Source organism: Pelodiscus sinensis, chromosome 14 (assembly GCF_052426305.1).
Source record: "Pelodiscus sinensis isolate ZL-2025 chromosome 14, ASM5242630v1, whole genome shotgun sequence".
NCBI classification, from domain to species: Eukaryota; Metazoa; Chordata; order Testudines; family Trionychidae; genus Pelodiscus; species Pelodiscus sinensis.
Window position 1 is genome coordinate 39,784,161 of NC_143065.1, and position 19,884 is coordinate 39,804,044.

General features: G+C 46.2%; 1 protein-coding gene across 1 annotated transcript in view; it reads left to right on the top strand.

Annotated features, from left to right (window-relative positions):
• The window catches only part of PLEKHO2 (pleckstrin homology domain containing O2), a 57,259-nt gene extending 41,359 nt beyond the window's left edge, over positions 1–15,900 (top strand). The window contains exons 5-6 of the mRNA XM_075896920.2: positions 3,409–3,507; positions 9,254–15,900. Coding sequence (XP_075753035.1) covers positions 3,409–3,507; positions 9,254–10,474 — 1,320 coding nt within the window. The 3' untranslated portion in view covers positions 10,475–15,900. The remainder of the gene's footprint in view (positions 1–3,408; positions 3,508–9,253) is intronic.
• The last annotated feature ends 3,984 nt before the right edge of the window (positions 15,901–19,884 follow it).

The following is a 19,884-nucleotide window of genomic DNA, read 5'->3' on the forward strand; positions in this document are numbered from 1 at the left end:
GGCGTGTGTGACTCCCAAGTTAGAGTCTCATTGGCCTCCACCAGAGTTTGCCTCTTGAGGGGGAATAGCAATGCTGCTCTCTACTAACGTGCCTCTGAATAAAAACGAGAAGTCCTGTGGCGCCTCAGGGTACGTCTAGACTACATGGCTCTGTCGCCAGAGCCATGTAGATTAGTTTACTAGACAGACCCAAATGAAGCGAAGATTTAAATAACCGCCGCTTCATTTACATTAAAATGGTTGCTGCGCTGTGCCGATCAGCTGTTTGGCGGCACAGCGCTGTCGTCTGGACGCTCCGCGGTCGACATCAAAGGCATTTGTCGACCTCCCCGTGGTCATCCCACTGGCGACAGAGCCATGTAGTCTAGACATACCTTCAGAGACCAGCAAAAAATAATCTTGAGCTTTTGTGGGCAAAACCCAGTGGCATTAGCGTAGCTCAGAATGTGGGACTTGTATGTTTCAGCAGCATTTTATGGAATACTCTCTAGGATGATGACTCCAGCACCCACAAAGTCCTGCATTTCCCATATACGCCATTTTCCCCCTGCCTATAATGCTGGGCTTCTCAAGGACAAAAGAGGGGAGTAGAAGAAATTGTCTGACATCCTGGGATTGGCCTGAGCTACAGAGCAACTAAGAGCCTGATCCAGAGCCCATTGAAGTCAATGGGGGATGTTCTAGCGACCTGAGAAGGCTTTGGGTCAGGCCCTAAATTAACCCACTGGTATTTCTATCCATCCCTGTGGGAGGAACTTGGGCTCTGGCGCTGCTGCGGCTCTGAGTGTGCTGAGTGGCCACTCTGCCCCATGGAAGGGCTTTTCCTCCCCTTCGCCCCCTGGCTCTCTGCACCACACAGTCATGTGACTTCCAATCCGGACACTCATGTGAGGGGACACAGTCCACCAGCTTTTCAGGCTGCCCAGAGAGACATCTAGTGGAAAGTTCACACACGGCCTGTGAGCACGACCTGATGCCGCACCAAAGAGGCTTCAGGGGAGCCGCCTCCCACACACTCCACATGCGCTCTGAAACGGCGTCCAAACCCAGACTTTCGACAAAGCAAGGACTGAAACCGCCCAGCACCGGGTTCGACGTGGAGCTAACCTCAGTCCCTCACCAGAAAGGGCAGTATCTGCTATGCGTTACTTCAGTAGTAGGAAGGAAGTGCATAAACTCCACCAAGCTAAGGAGAAGAAGCCATCACCAATGGCATGGGACATGAAGAAAAAGGAGTGGGAGTGACTTGGAAACTAAGAAACCCACACAATCTGATTAGTGAAAGACAGGCCAGCCATTAGGGAAGTGGAAACTAGAGCGCTTGTGTAACAATCTTTGAAAGAAAGGCAAGGGATAAGAATGCCTTTATCAAGTGAGGATTTTGCTTTTTCAAATCTCCCCAATCTTTATTCATTTAGGAAAATTGAACCCACGGGCCTGGTCAGTCTTTCTACTCCAGAGCACTCTGTTTTCTCTGGGGAGCTGGGACGGGTGAACGGAAAGTGATGCATTCACTTCATTGGCATTTCCAAAGCCCCTATTTGGTGCTGCCCCATGTGCCTTCAGACCCTGGAGAACTAATCCCTCACTGTGGCCAATTAATAGAGCCCTCTGTGGATACAACATTTTGTATCTACATCTGTATCTGCAAAAATGAACCACGGATAACTGCAGCCACCTCTGTGGATGCCGGTATAACGTGGATATCTGCAGATTTGCAAGGTTCTAAATACAAAATTTGTATCCGCACCTACATCCATATCCACAAAAGTGAGCCGGTATAACGTGGATATCTGCAGATTTGCAAGGTTCTAAATACAAAATTTGTATCCGCACCTACATCCATATCCACAAAAGTGAGCCGCAGATATTCGCATCCACAGATGCAGATCCCTGTGGGTAGAAAGTGGATATCCGTGGATTTGCAGGGCTCTACCAATGCACGCTGAGTGCAGCTGGTACAAGGGGGGATGCAAAGGAGACATTCATGGCCCCATCCCTGAGGGGTCAGCTCTGTGACGCGTTGGCTCCAACGTAGTTTACAGCAGCCCCAGGGACACCGAACGATATCAGTTTAGGCCAGCTGAGATCACTAGAACGTGGTAAGCTGCAGCAGCACCTCAGCATGCCCCCTTCACGCGGTAGGTGAAAGGGGTGTCAGGAGTGCTAGGCATAGAGCCAGAGTAGTAAAGGGGCTTAGCATTGGCTCTCATTTGCCATGTGCGAGGCAACAGATTTTAAATCGGATTCCATAAGTGAATGTGTCAATTCAGCCACTGTTGCAATTAATTCAGGTCATCGCTCGCACCTTCTGTTCAGCTCCTGAGAGCATTCGAGCTGTACAAGGAAAGGTCTGTTAACAAGCCCTGCTGATACAGTTCACCGTCAGGTCAGGATTATTAACGTGCCTTCACCTCTTACATTTGTTACACTGCATCTGGCCACATTCCCAGCCCTGCCTGGGTGTAGAACAACAAAAAGTCTCTTGTGCCCTCCTTTTCCTGCCCTGTAGGTACCTAGGGATTGGCAAACTTCAGAAAGCTTCATGGCTAAGCCAGACTCTCTCCATTTCACTTGTGGGCTTGCAGAAATAGCGCAGCGCCCAGTAGTTGAAGTCAGTTCCATCTTCATATAGAGCCAACATGAACGTGCAGGCTGCAAACCAAGCTGAAAAGACAGAGCTAGCGCTGCATTCCCAGGGCCCCTGGCTATGGTTCTGAGTGCAGCTCGGCCAAATCACAACTGGATTTGCTTTGAAAACACTCTATAGATGATGTAGCCACGCAGAGTGATGTTTTGTCACTGTGCAAGTTCACGTGGCTGGCAGCCTGCAGTAAGGAATGGAGGATGGCATTTTAAGTCTTCCCCCACCTTTTAATTTTCCAAGAGCAAATCCTGCAGATTGCAAATGCGCGAAGAGGGTGAAGGAGCCTATTCCACTAATGTCCGCCTAAGAAAGCACTGCGTAACCTTCCGGCTTACATAGAAGAGCCAGAGTAGTAAAGGGGCTTAGCATTGGCTCTCATTTGCCATGAGCGAGGCAACGGATTTTAACTTGGATTCTGTAAGTAAATGTGACAACTCAGCAACTCTTTCGGTGCTCAAGCGTCAGATACGCACGGCTATCAATGAGGCTGCAGCATTGAGCTATACTGTTGGTGCTTCTGAAAGGCATTGCACATTTGAAGGCAATGTAATGGTGCTGGTGAGCAAAGCCCCACGGAAAACAAGCATTAGAGCTTTGGTTTCAAGTCTAGGATCTGATTGTAAGGGTGACACCTTGAAAAGCCATCTTGGCAGAAATGTCGGAGAAAGACTCACATCTCTTTCCAGGGGATGGTTTTAGGCATGTATTGATAAGTCAGTGATGTTCTCCTTTTTCTCCCCCCATGATCCCTCCATTTAAAGGTGAAGGTAGATGAGAGCCTATCGCTGGAACATGTGACTCGAGACAGAGTCAGATTGGGTCATGGGCGCAGACCGCCTACGAGGATTCATCTGAAAGAGGTAAGAGTGCACCCCTGGGGCTGCATGCTGAAATCACACATAGGTGTATGCAATCTCCCTCTGGTCAGGGTCCCCGGCAGGCATTAGTGAGAGCAATTCCTAGCTGTGACGTCATGCTGATTCCATGCGAAACACAAGCCGCTATGTGACCACTCACAGGTAGAACCAGCTCGTAACAGGAGTAAGGGAAAGCAGGTTATTAATCTGGGGGAAGGTGGACAGTAGCTATTTGAGATTAAGCCTCCTATAGATCAGTAGTTGCTGCAACATAGTCAACTTGTGGAACTCCTTGCCAGAGGAGGCTGTGAAGGCTAGGACTATAACAGAGTTTAAAGAGAAGCTAGATAATTTCATGAAGGTTAGGTCCATAAAAGGCTATTAGCCAGGGTATAGAAATGGTGTCACTGGCCTCTGTTTGTCAGAAGCTGGAGAAGGATGGCAGGAGACAAATCGCTTGATCATTGTCTTCGGTCCACCCCCTCTGGGGCACCTGGTGCTGGCCACTGTCAGCAGACAGGCTACTAGGCTAGATGGACCTTTGGTCTGACCCAGTACGGCCATTCTTATGTTCTAACATATTGTGATATAGTTGTTGAGCCTTTCGGTAGTTCTTGAGCTGCTTCCTTGTTTTGCCAGTGCCATTACTGCTTAATTAAAAACAAAGCAAATAACGAAGTGCTGAGCATGGGTTATACCCAGAGTTCCCTGTAAGCTGAGTGCTTGTGCAGCTGCTTGGGAGAGATTCCGATGCCACCCAGCTGATTAGCAGAGTGCCACAGCTAGGTTTTGTTTTTACCAGTGGTGCACATTTGCACATGCCTCAGTGCACACAGAAAAAATTATTTTGCACAAGGATGGTAAAAACCCGCCCATGGATGGAAAAGATAGAGGGAACATTGGTTATAACTGTTTTTTTTTCTATGATGGTTTTATAGAACAACCTGCCTATTCTCAATTCTCAGTGGCTTTTCTGTAGCTAGCATGTAAAACAAACATATGTGCCCAAAGTTCTCTCATATAAGAACTGCTAATAAAATATTAGGATCCTATGAATTCTCAGGGAACTTCTGCACTGAAGAAGTATTGATATTTTAATGAATGGGTTTAAGGCTAAACCTCTTTCTGCAAATATCATAACTTGCTGACTCTGACCTTCTGCACAGCTCTCAATGATCTTAGTGCAGACAAAATGCTTCAGTGCTTTTTACTTTCATGCACAGAAATCCTGCAGCATCCACTGGATAATCTTTAATAAGAGAAAAGAGGAGACCAAGGAGGGGATATAATAGAGATCTATATAATCATGACTGGTATGGAGAAAGTGATTAAGGAAAAGTTATTTACTTGTTCCCATAAAATAAGAACTAGGTGTCACCAAATTAAATTAATAGGTAGCAGGTTTAAAACAAACAAAAGGAAGTACTTCTTCATGCAACACACAGTTAACCTATGGAACTCCTTGCCAGAGGATATGGTGAAGGCCAACAGGGTTCAAGAAAGAGCTAGATAAATTCATGGAGGATAGGTCCATCAATGGCTATTAGCAGGAATAGCGTCCCTAGCCTCTGTTTGCCAGAAACTGGGAATAGGTGACAGGGGAGGGATCACTTGATGATTCCCTGTTCAGTTCTTTCTCTCAGGGGGCATCTGGCATTGGCCACTCTTGGAAGACAAGACACTAGAGTAGATGGACCTTTGGTCTGATCCACTATGCCTGTTTTTATGTCAAATACACAGAAATCACTGGAGAGCCAGAAATTCCCTCCCTCCCCCTCAAAGATCACCGGAGATTTCTGGGAATTGTATCCACTAGTATTCCCCTTATGCCTTGTGAGCTGTGCCTGAAATCGGAGCTCTTGTTTTTGCTAGTGTCCTCCTCTTGAAGGGGACAATATTTAGAGCGTAATGAAGGTCTGCTGGGGGCATCGGAGGCAGAGGGTACACCTGAGTGGATGTAATTTTGGACAGAGACCCCGGGTACATGCCACACGGATCAGTATTAGGGGCAGATGTATAGGTGCTGCGTGAAAGAGAAATCACATGCAGTCATGCTGGGCAATCACATTCCTGGTGAATTAGCTGGCGAAGGAAGTGTTGACACATTTCACTCCCCAGAAATGTAAGGTCATGAGGCTGAACCAGAAGCCTGAAAAGAGCCATTTTGTCTGAGACGTCATGGGAACGGGTGTTGGTGCTGAATGAAGGCCAGAGCGCTTCAGCACTGCTGAACAGTGGCTGGCCACACAGCGCTGAAGGGAATAGGAAGGGAGATCTCTTGGGCTAGTTTCACACAGGAGACCTGGGGCACATACTGAGAAGTGAGGGTCTGGCGGCATGAGTGAAATTTGCCCGGGGTAGAGAGGTCTTTTGAAAGAACTCAAGTGGGAGGGAGGCCAGCCTCCTTGCATGGAGGGAGTGTCAGGCTACGTCTAGACTATGGGATTTTTGCGGGATACCAGAGGTTTCCCACAAAAACCCCACCGTGTCCAAGGAACGCGTTTGCTCTTCCGCTTTTTTTCCACGGAAGAGCAAATGTGCTCTTTCAGGGAGCCCTGTATACCTCCTTTCACGAGGCATAAGGGCTCCTCCGAAAGAGGAGGCTTTTCTGGAAAAAAAGCAGAAAAAGTTATGCAAAATGCAGAGCGCACTTTGCAGAGCTTTTTCCGCAAAAACGTTGCAGTCTAGACCTAACCTGAGCCTGAAGGCATTCAGACATTGTCTGTCCCAAGGGCTCCCTCACAGAGAGACTCTCTCCTCATTGCTCCTTCTGGGATGGAAAGAAACTGTGTCTACACTGGCAGCTGAACAACAAAACTTTTGCTGTTCAGAGGATTTAAAACGACACCTCCCTGAAAGACAAAAGTGTTGATGACGAGAGACACGAGTCTGTCAGAGCTAGCACCGCTCATTGGGGGGTGGAAGTGCTTTGCTGAGGCACAGCAGCTCCCCTGCCCAACTTTTAGCAACACAGCTGTCGCGACTCAGCCATTACAAGATGCTTAGTGTAGACAATGCCCAAGGAAAGTGTGGGCTTCAGTATAAAAATAATGCAGTTTTGAGTGGCCATTCCTTCTAAGCCAGCCACTGCAGCTGAGCAGTTTTGTTTGGAGCTTGTGGTGTGAAGGACTTGCTAGCGGAGGCACAACCCAGCTAAGACAAATGACATGAGGAGGGTGAAGGAAGCTGCCAAAAGTAAGGGACGTTACATTAGCACCTTTGACTGAAGGATACAATAGATGAACTAACAGACTGTATGTTTTATCAGTCTAAGGAAATGCAAAAAGTTAGGGAAGGAGGGCAGAAATAGGCATGCCTATCCTTATATGTGTGTGTGGACGGGCTGCAACTTGAAGGGAATAAAATATTCCGGGGTACCTCAACAGCTGTTCCTAGGACATGACAGAACAAGATGATCCGTCTCCATAGCTCTAGTTTATATGCAGTGTTCTAGCCATGTCAGTTCCCGGGATGTTAGAGACAAAGTGAGGGAGGTAATTTTATTGGACAAACTTCTGATGGTGAGACAGACAAGTGTTTGTGCTACACAGAGATCTTCTTTGGGTCTCGGAAAGATACTTAGAGGCTGTGTCTAGACTGGCAAGTTTTTCCGCAAAAGCAGCTGCTTTTGTGGAAAAACTTGCCAGCTGTCTACATTGGCCGCTTGAATTTCCGTAAGAACACTGACGAGCTCATGTAAGATTGTCAGTGTTCTTGCGGAAATACTGTGCTGCTCCCATTCAGGCAAAAGCCCTCTTGCGCAAATCATTTGCGCAAGAGGGCCAGTGTAGACAGCACAGTACTGTTTTGTGCAAAAAAGCCCCGATGGCTAAAATGGCGATCGGGGCTTTTTTGTGCAAAAGCGCATCTAGATTGGCATGGACGCTTTTCCGCAAAAAGTGCTTTTGCGGAAAAGCATCCGTGCCAATCTAGATGCTCTTTTCCGAAAATGCTTTTAACGGAAAACTTTTCCGTTAAAAGCATTTCCGGAAAATCATGCCAGTGTAGATGTAGCCAGAGTGTCACAGCTATATACAAGGTGGAGTGGATTGTTTCACATAAGTAGTTAGCACATGCTCTTAGGGACCATTCCAGGTGAAGTGGCCCATTAATAGTAAGGCCTTGTCTATACTAACTCCTTCCATCGATCTAATCTACATCACTTCTCGTATGCTGTGACATACTTACCGCGGCATCGTGTGTGTGGTAAGGTCAGTGGAGGCTGCTCTCCCATCAATGCTGGCTACTCTTCTCATCCTGATGAAGTACCTGTGTCGATGGGAGAATGCTTGGAGATCAATTTATTGTGTCTAAGCAGACATGATGAATAGACGGCTGGTGAATCGATCGCTACAGCATTGCTCCCCAGCATAGTGGAGACAAACCCTAAGATTGTTTACATAGAGGAGCTCTGTGTAGCAAGCTCGAAAGCTTGTCTCTCTTTCTCTCCAACGGAAGTTGGTCCAGTAAAAGATATGAACTCACCCATCTGGTCTCAACTTTGAATTTATCAGTTCAAAAACCATTCACATCAGAACTGTAAAGCTCAGTGATTATAACTTCTAAAGGAAGGACTTTTTGATAGATTGATCGCATGACAGCTTTGGACCAGTTCTTGAACTCTTGTGGTTATTGTCTTTGATGCTTTCCTGACTGTCGCTCTACTACTGGAGAGAAAATAACTCAGGCTATGTCTACACTTGCACCCTCTTTTGAGAGAGGGATGCAAATGAAGACATTCAAAATTGCAAATGAAGCTGGGATTTAAATATCCTGTGCTATTTCGAAATAACAGACCCTGTTAAGACACGGTTATTTTGAGAGAAAACCCTTCTCAAAATAATTCGTAAACCTCATTGTCTGAGGAATAAGGGTTATTTTGAGAGAAGGGTTTTCTCTCGAAAACCGCGTCTTAACAGCGTCTTTTATTTCGAAATAGCTCTATTTCCAAATAGCGCCATAACGCGAGTATGCAAATGAAGCACAGGATATTTAAATCCCAGCTTCATTTGCAATTTTGAATGTCTTCCTTTGCATCCCTTTCTCGAAAGAGGGTGCAAGTGTAGACATACCCTCAGTGACAAGTACATTTGTACTGAATTGTAGGCTAGTATAAAGCCCTGCAAGGTGTTAAGCTGAGTTAGAAGTGGGGATGCAGAGGAGAGAAAAAACCGGACGTGTTCAGTCTCATGTGTAAAAGCTGCCCTGAGGAGCACGAACTTGTCCATACTGTCCTTCATGTGGGACGAAAGATTTGCAGTCAAGATGCTGGACTCAGGGCTTGTCTACGCTACCCCTTAAATTGATGTAATTACATCGCTCAGGGGTGTGAAAAAGCCACCTTGCTGACATGACGTGACATGACACACTCCATGCTGGCTGCTTCTGGCCCCGCCCTTTCCACCCATAGCCCTGCCCTTCGGGGAGCACAGAGCCAGCCCCCCTCCTGTTGTCCAGCAGCCCGGCGTGGTTGTCAGCTCCCCTGCTGCTGACATAGCTTTCACCTCTCACTGAGGTGGAGTAATTATACCAGTGAGAGAGTGCTCTCCCATCATCATAGCTCATCGCCACCAGAGGCGCTACAGCTGCAGCGCTGTAGCACAGTAGTGTAGACTAGCCCTCCGCTTCTCCCCTCTATCCACTTCTCGATTTAAACGATTTGTCAAGACTGGTTTTCAGGCCGGGGCAGTTCCGGGGACTGACAATGGGACGTATTCTGAAGCAGTCTTTTTCACATTACTTTTCTTAGGTTGCCAAATCTACCTCCGATGGAATCTTGAGGCTGGATCTGGACGTAGTGGATAATGGCCCTCCAGACTTCACCATGACTGTCAGTGATAATGAGAACATCCCGCCTCCGAAGGAAACGCCAAAGCCACCGATGCCGCCCACAAAACCTAGCGGCTTGTCAGAGAAGCAGCATGCTGAGGAAAACGTTGCTGATCAAGAGCTTAAAAAGCCTTTGTTGCCTCCAGCTAAGAAGCTGGACGAGCACACGCCATCAGAGGACAAGGGGTCAGTCAGTCAGGGTGAGGATGGTGAAGAATACAAAGCATCCGCTGAGGACAATAAAGAGAACCTCATGGAGGTCAGCAATAGCAGCACGGCAAAGGCTCCGATTCCACCTCCTAAAATCTTATCAGACAAGCTGAAAGGGGTCAGCTGGGAGGAATCAACCCCTCACTCCGAAAGCACAAAAGAATTGAAACCTTCCAGGGATGACAGTAAAGAAAACCTCACGGATGTGGTCGCAATAGCTACTGAGAAACCTCCAATTCCACCTAAGATTTTATCAGAAAAATTGACAGCAGGTTTGAATTCCACCCCAGGCAGTCCAGAGGCGAAGAGTTCGGAAGGCGAGGAGCCCAGTGATTCAGACCTCCCTGGGGCTGGAATGGAAGATGGGGAAACGACAGAATCTGCTTCCCAAAATGTAGAGGTTGAAGAAGGAAGTGAGAGAGCTGCTGACAAGCAAAAGGAGCCACAAACAATACAGGGACAAACAAAGACTTCCTTAGAGACAGAGGCGAAGCAAGAAAGTACAAAGGTTCCTAGTAAAGAGAAAACACTTTTATCACCGTCCATAGTAAATTCCTTACCTCTCAGAACTCGCTGTGCCTCTCTCGGAGACCTGCTGGATGAATCGAAAAATGCACAAAAAGCACTTCAGGTTCCAGGCTTCCACAAGCCGCCCCAATCCTGCCTGGCTAAAATGGAGGCGAAAGTGGCCTGCGAAAGGGAGAAGACAGAGAAACTTCTGCAAAAGGTTTTAGGTGGAGAGTTAGAACAAGCCCAGAAGGGGAATGGTCCCCCAGTAGATGCAAAGACCATACTCAATGAAGCAGTAGAACAGCTTCGGCAAGCAACACAAGTCTTACAGGAAATTAAAGAACTGAATAAGGAACCGAGAGAGAAACAGAAAGGAAAGCAGAAGGATCTAGTGACTCTTTATAGGAGAAGTGCTCCCTGAGATGTACTTTAGAAGACACATTTCTTACAATCAAGCTAAACATTTGCTATTTACAATTTACACCATTGCTAGGCCAGTGTTAAGTAAGGTTACGTTTTGCAATGCACATGCTACCTAGGAAGAGCAGGGCATTTCAGCTGTAGGGTGTATTTTTTGTTTTGTTTTGTTTTTTTGTTTGTTGTGTCTTCATGCCATATTCCCATCCCTGATCACAATAGGAAGTTAGAGGGCATTGAACATCAGTTGCGAAAATGTGAATATTCTTTAAGGTCTTGATCGAGCGCACATTGATGTCAGTGGAAAAACACCAATGGGCTCTGGATCTGGCCCTAAAAGAGGGAAAAAAAACTCACAACACTGGTAATCAGACAAAAGGTCAGTTTTTCAAAGGAGGGCAATGGATATTCCAGCAAAAATTCATGCGTGCTAGGGATGTTAAATATCAGTTAATTCAATAGTCGATTAATCTAATCTAATGAATTCTTATCGGTTACTTGACTATTCTATAGTCCCTGGGGGTGGGACCGATAGCCAGTTTAAAAGCCAGCTCCCCTCATGGACCAGCGGCAGCAGCACAGGGTGGCAGCAACCCCTGTCCAGAGGGGTCTGAGCTTCCAGAACCGGCGCAAGCCAGAACTGAGCTGGGCTGCCTGCCCGTCCGGCTCCTAATACGCTTTAAATGCAGAGCCGCAGCAGGGCCAGATCCCGGACCTGGCACAAGCTGGGACTGAGCCGGGCTGTTGGCCAGCTTGCTAAAAAATTTACTGATGAGGCTGGGGGGAGGAGAAATGCGAGTAATCTATAGCATTAACTGATAACCTTTTGCTAATCAGTTAATCGACTACACTATTACATCCTTAATGTGTGCATGTATAAATTAGCATGTAGGACATGCAATTACCCAGTTTGCACTGGCACCCAGAGAGTTTTGCTGATGAAACCGTTCCCCTGGGGAATTTGGCCACAATGTATATAGATTTTGCTCTATTCACTTGCTGACAAGTTTTGCGGTCTTGGCCCAGTCACACTCTGAAACAAATGGTTAACAGAAGGGGAGCTGCCAGGATGGAGCTCAGCTCCTTGCTCCAGGAAGGGGAGGGCTGGGTCAGCCAGCTCCCCAGCTCCTCCTGAATGGTGCAGTAGCAGCAGCGCTGGCCGGGATCCCTGGGCCCTTTAGATTCACTGAGCCGTGGGGCAATTGCCCCATTTCCCCCTCCTCCCAGTTGGCAGGCCTGGTTAACAGTCTTGAAAGAAACTTCTTAAACACACCGAAATCCACACAAAACTGGCTCCCTGGTGATGGCAAGTAATTGTTTTCAGCTCTAGACCAGACTTAAACACAACAATCCCTCCATGTTCTAAGCACTGTTCGAGTATTAATTAAGGCTTAAACGACCACTGCCAAGCAGGTGTTATTTTACCAGAGGGGAAACTGAGGCAGTGATGTGGCTTGCCCACAGAAAGAGTCCATTTCAGAACCAGGGATAGAATTTAACGATCCTTCGCCTAACCCTGTGCTCACTTTCCTAGACAGGGCTGCTGCATGTGAAATCCCTACTCCTGGTGGAAGCAGCCCAAAATCTTCATTTTTAAGCAACACATTGACCTGGTTACTAGAGTTTCCTGTAGAAGTAAACAGTCAGCTGCTTGGAGAGTCAAAGGAGGGGTTGGCTCGAAAGTAGAGTCTCCCCCTGCTGTGAGCCAAGCCGTCTTGTCTTGGACTGTTGACTAACAACATGCATTATTGCAGCTGATTTTGATGGGTCATCTAATATCGTTTTAACAGGTTTTTGCCTGCCATGCTCTGTCTATTCTGAGAGCTGTTTGCTTGGCAGGAATGGCCCCTCTGTGAACAAATATTTAAATGGGTTGCAGGAAATGCATTTCGCATTTTAATCACCGGGGGGGGAGGTGGGTTGAATTCAACACTCTGAAAGAAGAAGGTTTTACTACATAAAGGCCCACGCTGGTTCCCATGGAAATCAATGGCAAAATTCCCCTGATTCTTGGTCCACCTGTTAAAAGCAGTTGCATCTGCCTAAGCATCCAGTGAGAGAGAAATGTGATAAATGGGAGTAGTCCTGGTGACAAAAAAAGCCTAAGCACCCTTTGTACCCGCAGACAACACGTGGATGTAACTAGGTCACCTCCGTGCCAGTCCAAGTTCAGTGATGCTCTGTTACCACACCAGGCCATAACAGGGTGCAGGTACCACCTTTGATTCCTCCTTTCAGAGTTTTGCCCTAACACATTCATTCTCAGTGGCCCCCACATCAACTGCCCAGGGATTCCAAGGGCCACCCAATCTCTTGGCTTTATCTAGGCATCAGCAGCCAAGGAAGGACTGGATCTTTGTATGCTGAACTCCAGGGGATGCAGCTGAATAGCTGAGACCTAGCAGAATAGGGTGAATTTCTGAGCCAGAAGGGAGAGTTTGACTTGGCAGTTTCCATTGCTAAAATATCTATACTGCCCAATAGTATGTGCCATCTATCCTTGACAAATACAAAGCCAGGACAATGGATGGTCTCCACCATCTTTATCTCAGGTTCCTTCTCCTTTAGATGACTGTGGCTCTGGTATCCCAAGCGACGTACATCTACCATAACAGCAGCAAAGTAAAACTCAAACTATTGTCTTTTTCCCCTCCTTCCTAGTTCAGCTGATGAGTGCTCCTTGCCTTCTATGGCCCAGTCCTAACCTAAGGCATTTCAGGAACTGAAGAATGGGAAAATATCCCAAATAAGAGACAGGTAGTCACTCAGCCAGACACTTCCAAATCACGTGCTTCCAAACCTTGCTTTAGCTGCCTCCTTTTCAAACCCAGCATGTCTTCACTATGGGCCGGAATGATGGGGCAGTGATTGATTCCATAGAGGTCAATTTATCGTGTCTGGTATAGACACGATAAATTGACCACCGATCGCTCTCCCATTGATTCTGGTACACCACCAGAATGAAAAGAGTAAGCGGAGTTGACAGCAGGTTTTTTTTCTGTCTAACCAGCTCGGAGTAGACTCTGCGGTAAGTAGATCTAAGCTCCATCGATCTGAGTTACACTACTAATGTAACACAAATTGCATAGTTTAGATCAACCTGTTCCTGTAGTGCAGATCTGGAGTTATATTGGAAGTCTCTCATTATTCCATCACCCATGGGCTACATCTACACTGGCATGATTTTCCGAAAATGCTTTTAACGGAAAAGTTTTCCATTAAAAGCATTTTTGGAAAAGCACATCTAAATTGGCAGGATGCTTTTCCACAAAAGCACTTTTTGCGGAAAAGCGTCTGTGACCAATCTAGACGCGGTTTTCCGCAAAAAAGCCCCGATCGCCATTTTCGCGATCGGGGCTTTTTTGCGGAAAACAGTACTATGCTGTCTACACTGGCCCTCTTGTGCAAATGATTTGTGCAAGAGGGCTTTTGCCCGAACGGGAGCAGCACAGTATTTCTGCAAGAACACTGACAATCTTACATGAGATCGTCAGTGTTCTTGCGGAAATTCAAACGGCCAGCGTAGACAGCTGGCAAGTTTTTCCGCAAAAGCAGATGATTTTGCAGAAAAACTTGCCAGTCTAGACACAGCCATGAAGTTTCTGCATAGTAGGATTTGCTTGACTTTCAGGTGCCAAAACATCCTGGGTTTTAGGTACCAGATTTCCAAATAGATAAGTCTATCAAGTCCCCTTGATGCAGGTCGGGATGAACTCTGGTTCTGCCTAATTTACTGCTGTAGATCAATGTGAACTGAGGTATCTTGTTTTTCTATGATGTGTACTTATAAGACAAGGGCTAACAATACAGACCTAGTCTATTCAGTGCCTACCAACTATCAAATATGTATTTTTTTGCATGTGCACTTTTGTTTACTGAACACTGTGCGATGTGAACATGCACTGTACAAACCTGGTGTGTACAGAATGTCTTGAGACATCAGCCTTCAAGGAGCAGGGGACACTTGTGAAATAAAATTGTACAACAAAGAATAAAGGGATGGCTAACGAAGATGCATATGTAATAGGATGTGCCCAGACCAGAACTCTGTGGACAAGAGTTTGGATGCAGATTCAGAGTCCAGTGCTGAAGCTGTCCTATTAGGATCAAACCAAACCCCTGCATCTGAATACCCTTGAACACCAGGGAAGGTCTGACTCCATCTCAGACTCATATCTGAGATACATGGATGCTTTTGATCTTAAAAGTATTTTGTCATCACAGTGTGCCACTGATTAACTATCTGCCTACTGTAGTGCTGATATCTATCCCCAATATCTATTACAGCAAAAATCTATAGGGGGTGTTTATATTTACTGTATTTTTTTAATTATACTGAATATTTTAATGAGCTGTCTGACATTTTACTGAAACCCCAGTAGGAATCTTAGCTGCAGATACCAGAATCAGGAGATGAGAGAGCAAAATCTTTTTACAAGCCAAGGCTAAATATTGTATGCACTAATGTCACTTACTTTTATGTACTGTCTTGTAATTAAGTATAACTTAAGAGAACTCTCTTTTTAACTCTCAGGGTATGTCTAGACTGCATCCCTCTGTCAGCAGGAGGCGTAAGGGATCTGTCGAAAAAGGCTTTCTTTCTCAACAGATCCCCCTCTAGACTGCTGCTTTTTGCCGACAAAATGCTGAGTTGGCAAAACGCAGTGGCCATTTTTATGCAAATTAGGCACGGGATATTTAAATCTCTGCCTCATTTGCAATGTCGACCTGCCTAATCTGCATCTCTCTGCCGACAGATGGATGCAGTCTAGACATACCCCCAGTGTCTCTATGGCTGAAAATATTATGTTAATTCAGAAAAAATAGCCCTTTGCATTTTTTTCCCCAATAGGTTTAGCAGTTAACATTTGAAAGTGATTACTCCACCTGGAATTTCTCAGTTGGGCTTTTATAATCTAAACAAAGCTATCTATCTTGTTTCAAACATTTAATTCTGAAGTTTTCACCCATGTTGTTCTTATTCAGGGCAAAAGCCAATATCTGCCTAATGAAGGAGGGCAGGTTGTTCCATAGCTATCTTCTGTGTTTCTTGCACTTTCCTCTTAAACAGCAAGTACTAGCCATTTTCAAAATCAGGTCTGAGTTGAAGGCGCATTACGTTGATCTTGCAGGACAGTTCCTGCCTTTTTACCTACCACCATTGGTAGGTAAAAGCCAGTTCCCCAGCTACACTAAGCTTGCTTTCTCATGTCTGAAGACTCTGTGGGCATGTCGAGATGGGGCATGACTCAATTTCAGATTTGTACGAGGCCTGCCAGAGCGGCATGCTTCAGACAGGAAGGAAGTAAATGTGCTTGCAAGCAGCAGTGAATGTATCTGAAAATCAGCTGTCATGGTAGGTGGAAAGGCAAAGCTGTCTTTTGCTTGTAAAGAGCTTTGAGATTTGGCAATAAAAGTCTCCTTTAAGCACGCTCCGCTTCAGAAGTTTGTTGGGAACAAGAACCAAAGAGCTGGAATTGGGAGGAAGCACTAAATCGTTGCTCGGATAAGTTCCGTCACAGCCAAAGATGGTTGCGCAGACTCTGTCCAGCCTAGTCTCTGGTCTAGATCATGGAGTAACCAAAGAACAGCTGTGCTGGAGGGGCAGTCGCACCCCTGTAGCAGCAGCTTTCCCTCCCTCACCACAAAACACGGAGCTTGTGGGGGATCTCACACCTCTTCCTCTCCTGCACCGGTGCATCAGTCATGTCATGACACTGAGATTGTCAGTGTTGAATTATGGGAGCAGGAGCAGGTCCTAAATAGGGATGTTAAATTACGATTAATTGACTAATCAAATGTCGATGCAATTTGCATCGACTATTTGATTAGTCGATGAGGGCGCCTCCGCCTTTGAAGTGTAGCAACAACCCTAGGGCTGCTGCTACACTTCAAAGGTGAAAGCACAGCAGGGAGCCCAGGGCCAGGGGGACAGTCCCCTACTGGCCCTGTGCTCCCTATGGCGTTTCAAAGCAGCAGTACCAGGTAGAGCCTGGGATCAGCTGGGGACTCCCCTGCTGACCCTAGGCTCCGTGCGGCACTGCCTATTTGAAATGCCATGGGGAGCCCAGCATCAGGCTCCATGCGGCACTTCAAAGTGGCAGTGCCACACGGAGCCTAGGGTCAGTGGGGGAATCCTTAGCTTATCCTGGGCTCCATGCAGCGCTGCCGCTTTGAAACACTGCGTGCAGATTGGGGACTCCCCAGCTGGCCCCAGGCTGCACACGGTGTTTCAAAGCAGCAGCACCACGTGGAGCTTGGGGTCTGTCCTCAGCCTCCACGCGGCGCTGCCACTTTGAAGCACCCTCTCCTCTTTCCCCCACTTGCTGCCTCTTTCTGATAGAGACAGCGGGGGTAGGGGGAATGACTAGTTGACTACTGTGTTGACTATCCAATATGCATTTGCTTATCAAATAGTCGTTCACATCAAGTGTCTGATTTAAGGGCAGTGCTTCCTAGTGGTTGCAGCTTGGGATGTAAAAGTAATGGTTAATAGATAAGCATGAGTTTATCGCTTACCATAACAGTTACAAGTCAGCTTCCAACTCCACTCTCGGGGAGCCAGCTGTCACCTAGCGCTGCTATCTGTATCAGAGCACACAGCACAGGGTGGCTCCCTGGGAGTGGGGCTGGTGGCTTAAAATCAGGCTTCTGGCATGCATTGGCTGCTGGCAGTATTCATACTGCAGAGCCCACAGCGCATAACGGTACTACTGCTAAGATTTTTCACGGTTGCACAGTTACCTAATTAACCACTTTTTAACATCCTTAGTAGCAGCAGACACCAGAGCTTTGTTTTTCTATACCCGAGACTACCACCAATTATCTGGATTTCTTTGGGAAAGTCACTTATTCACCAAGCATTTTATTCAGTTATAAGAGTGACTATAACAGCTTCTATGATTCAGGATAGGGATGAAGGATTATTTATGAGGCACCCACCTGCAGGTCACTTTTTATTGGCAGCTGTCCACACACCAGTTTTCTTAAGCACTAGGGTTGCCAGATGGTTTAACCAAAAATACCAAACACCGCTTCTCCCACCCCCACCGCCCCCAAAAAAAAACACTGGGGAAAAAATTCTGCTGAGGAAAAAAAGGGGGGAGACCAAAGTTGTTGAGGGGAAAAAAAAAAGGACCCCAAGAGTTAAGCAAAAAAAATAAAACAGCATTATAACATCATGGCGCCTTCTTTAAGAAAAGTCTTTATGCTTTTTGCTGGTGGGCATCTTGTTTTCTTGATTGGAACCAGAAGGCAGCTTCCCTGCAGAACCAGGTAAGCGGGAGGGGGTCCAGGGTCCCCGGGGGGTGGGATGGGGTGGAGGGAGGGGGGGAGGGCTGGGCCCGGTTACCAAGTGTATGTAGGATTGCCAGGTGTCTGGTATTTTCACCTCCTGGCAGGGAAAAAAAATCAGAAAATACTGTACATTTTAGGTGTCCAGTATTTTCTGAATGTTTTTACCAGACAGGAGGTGAAAATACCGGGCTGTCGGGGTCAATACCTCGCAACCTTATAAAAGCACTGTTTTTGGAGTACTGATAAAATAAAGCCGATCAACCTTTGATATACAACTTACTTTAAACAAGATTTAATCACTTCCTTCTTTAATAAGTGGCCTTTAACTGCATCACAGATTTATATATAAAATTGATGTTGGTAAAATTAAATATGTAGATTGAATGAAGTACGTGGAGCATGTCTTAATTATTTTAAATACACATTTAGACCAGATGTAGAATTGAAATATGAAATATTTCCTCTATTGCTGTTCCTTCCTTCCAATGGTGTAGATTTACGGTGCAAAGTAGATCTGAACAAAATGTTTCAGACAAAACCTTTCCCCTCTCCAAAGAAACACAGATTTGAATGCAGAAATATTTCCTGCAATAACACATTTATTTTTGATGAATAACAAAATGTTTTGTTCTGACAATTTCAAAATGAAATGTTTTGATTTTTATTCAGAATTGCCTGTCAAATTTTGCCTTAAGCCAGTTAAACTAAAAAAAAAAAAAAAAAAAAAAAAAAAAAAAAAAATTATAGTGTTTCAGATTAAACAAACTATTGTTAGACCTGAAACAATTTTCTCAACTTTTTTGAGGTCACTGCCGAATTTGAAAAGTGTGCATTTGGGGTCAACCCAGGGGCGGCAACGGGATTTCTAGGCCCCTAGGCAAAGTGTGTGGGAGGGGGGCTGGGCCTGGGGTGGAAGGGAAGGGCTAGAGCAGCCAGCCTTCAGCACCACCTGGACCACACGGTAGACCTTCCCCCACCAGCCCTCAGAGGCAGCTGGAGGGGCTCCAGCAGCCATTATAAAGGGCCTGGGGCCTTTAGAATAGCCAGACCCCTGAGCAACTGCCCCCTTTGCTCCTCCACTCCCCTTCAGCTGGCCTGGGTCAACCTGAAACTATTTTTTTTTCAATTCAGCCAGTGAACTGGAAAAAAAGTCAGTTTTTCGCACAGCTCTAGTCAGAAGGGACCATTATGATCACCTAATCTGACTTCCTGCATATAAACAGGCCCTGGGCTTCACCCAATGATTCCTACCAAGTCCAACAATTTGTGGAGGAACTAGAGCATATCTTTCAGGAAGACTTCCAAGCTCCAAGTGATGGAGAATTTGCTACATCCCTGGCTGATCTGATCCAACGGTTAATTACCCTCATTTTACTGTAAAACTAAACCATAAACTACAAAGTGCTCCAAGATTTTTCCTTTCAGTTCAAAGAAGTGTTGCCCCCCTCGGGCACTGTGTGCCGGCAACAGAAGGATCCAAGTTATTAACTAAAGGCACAGAACATGTCCACACTATTTGGAGACAGAAGAACCCTGTTTCATTCTGCTATGCAAGCCCACACACTTTGGAAAGCCAAGTTTTGATTTGTTCCTGGAAACTTAGTCACGATTTCCCCTCAGTGCTTTACCTCATGGCTATGCAAATTGCATTATTCTCGTGACAGCTGCTGACCGTTAATGGTTTTGTGTTTGGCAAGAGCATTCTTGCTCTCCGAGGAGCATCTAAAGTATTTTTAAGCAGTTGGTTTCCCACCCACCCTCCTGCCCTTAGGACCCAATTCTGCAAAATGGAACTAGCCCAGGATTAGCCCTGAAATCACCTGCTGTCCGTTTTATGGTTCTCTCTGGTCATGCTTGCCTGTCTTGCTAGTGTTTACAAGGCCAACAGTGGGAATCTTCTATGGTTCCATAAGATGTTGGCTGGGTCCCAGCAGCCTGGCTACACAACCCCACCCAACAGTCATCAGTTTTAAAATATTTAACCTTGTTTTCTCTCGCACGGGGAATTCAGAGGCCTGCATTGCATCTGGAGCTGCAGGGAGACAGTTACAACACAGAGCACCTCCACACTGTAGAAATTCCTCCCTAACCATTGCCTCCTGCCCCCATCTCCTGCAC